General features: G+C 36.6%; 1 protein-coding gene across 1 annotated transcript in view; it reads left to right on the top strand.

Moving 5' to 3' along the window:
- The window catches only part of HELRODRAFT_184620 (hypothetical protein), a gene marked incomplete at both ends in the record, with an annotated part of 34,739 nt that extends 33,596 nt beyond the window's left edge, over positions 1-1,143 (top strand). Inside the window, 6 exons of the mRNA XM_009014972.1 lie at positions 108-182; positions 274-381; positions 482-556; positions 648-755; positions 856-930; positions 1,022-1,143. Of these exons, the coding sequence (XP_009013220.1) occupies positions 108-182; positions 274-381; positions 482-556; positions 648-755; positions 856-930; positions 1,022-1,143 (563 nt within the window). The remainder of the gene's footprint in view (positions 1-107; positions 183-273; positions 382-481; positions 557-647; positions 756-855; positions 931-1,021) is intronic.
- Between the last annotated feature and the right edge of the window lie 315 nt (positions 1,144-1,458).

The raw sequence follows: 1,458 nt of genomic DNA, 5'->3' as shown, positions 1-1,458 counted from the left end.
CCTCCAAGTCAGCTTATTTGAAAATATTAAAATAATTCTTGATAGATTAAATATAGCTTCAACTCAGCAAAACCTATTTATATTTATTTGAGCGTCATACTAAACAGCTACAGAAACGACGGCTCAAACTACTGAAACCACGGGTCCATTGACGACGAAAGAAACGACTGTCGAGGCTCCAAGTAAAAATTATTTTAATCGAAACGTGTCTGCCAACAAATTTGATTTGATTTTCACACCTGAAAACATTGTTTCGTTTTAATCGTATTTCAGCTACTGCTTCTCCAACTACTGAAGCTCCGACAACTGTTACAACCAAGGAAATCGAAACATCAAGTCCAGTGTCAACGACAGAAACAGAGACAACAGTTGTTCCTCCAAGTCAGCTTATTTGAAACTATTAAAATAATTCTTGATCGATTAAATATAGCTTCAACTCAGCAAAACCTATTTATATTTATTTGAGCGTCATACTAAACAGCTACAGAAACGACGGCTCAAACTACTGAAACCACTGGTCCATTGACGACGAAAGAAACGACTGTCGATGCTCCAAGTAAAAATTATTTTAATCGAAACGTGTCTCCTAACAAATTTGATTTGATTTTCACACCTGAAAACATTGTTTCGTTTTATTCGTATTTCAGCTACTGCTTCTCCACCTACTGAAGCTCCGACAACTGTTACAACCAAGGAAATCGAAACATCAAGTCCAGTGTCAACGACAGAAACAGAGACAACAGTTGTTCCTCCAAGTCAGCTTATTTGGAACTATTAAAATAAATCTTAATTGATTAAATATAGCTTCAACTCTGTAAAACCTATTTAAATTTATTTGACCGTCATACTAAACAGCTACAGAAACAACAGCTCAAACTACTGAAACCACTGGTCCAATGACGACGCAAGAAACGACTGTCGAGGCTCCAAGTAAAAATTATTTTAATCGAAACGTGTCTGCCAACAAATTTGATTTGATTTTCACACCTGAAAACATTGTTTCGTTTTAATCGTATTTCAGCTACTGCTTCTCCACCTACTGAAGCTCCGACAACTGTTACAACCAAGGTAATCGAAACATCAGGTCCAGTGTCAACGACAGAAACAGAGACAACAGTTGTTCCTCCAAGTCAGCATATTTGAAACTATTAAAATAATTCTTGATCGATTAAATACAGCTTCAACTCAGCAAAACCTATTTATATTTATTTGAGCGTCATACTAAACAGCTACAGAAACGACGGCTCAAACTACTGAAACAACGGGTCCATTGACGACGAAAGAAACGACTGTCGAGGCTCCAAGTAAAAATTATTTTAATCGAAACGTGTCTGCCAACAAATTTGATTTGATTTTCACACCTGAAAACATTGTTTCGTTTTAATCGTATTTCAGCTACTGCTTCTCCACCTACTGAAGCTCCGACAACTGTTACAACCAAGGAAATCGAAACATCAA

This window comes from Helobdella robusta (genome assembly GCF_000326865.2).
Source record: "Helobdella robusta unplaced genomic scaffold HELROscaffold_1489, whole genome shotgun sequence".
Lineage (NCBI taxonomy): Eukaryota > Metazoa > Annelida > Clitellata > Rhynchobdellida > Glossiphoniidae > Helobdella > Helobdella robusta.
Note: the sequence above shows the minus strand (reverse complement) of the source record. Positions and strands in the feature narration are given on the sequence as shown.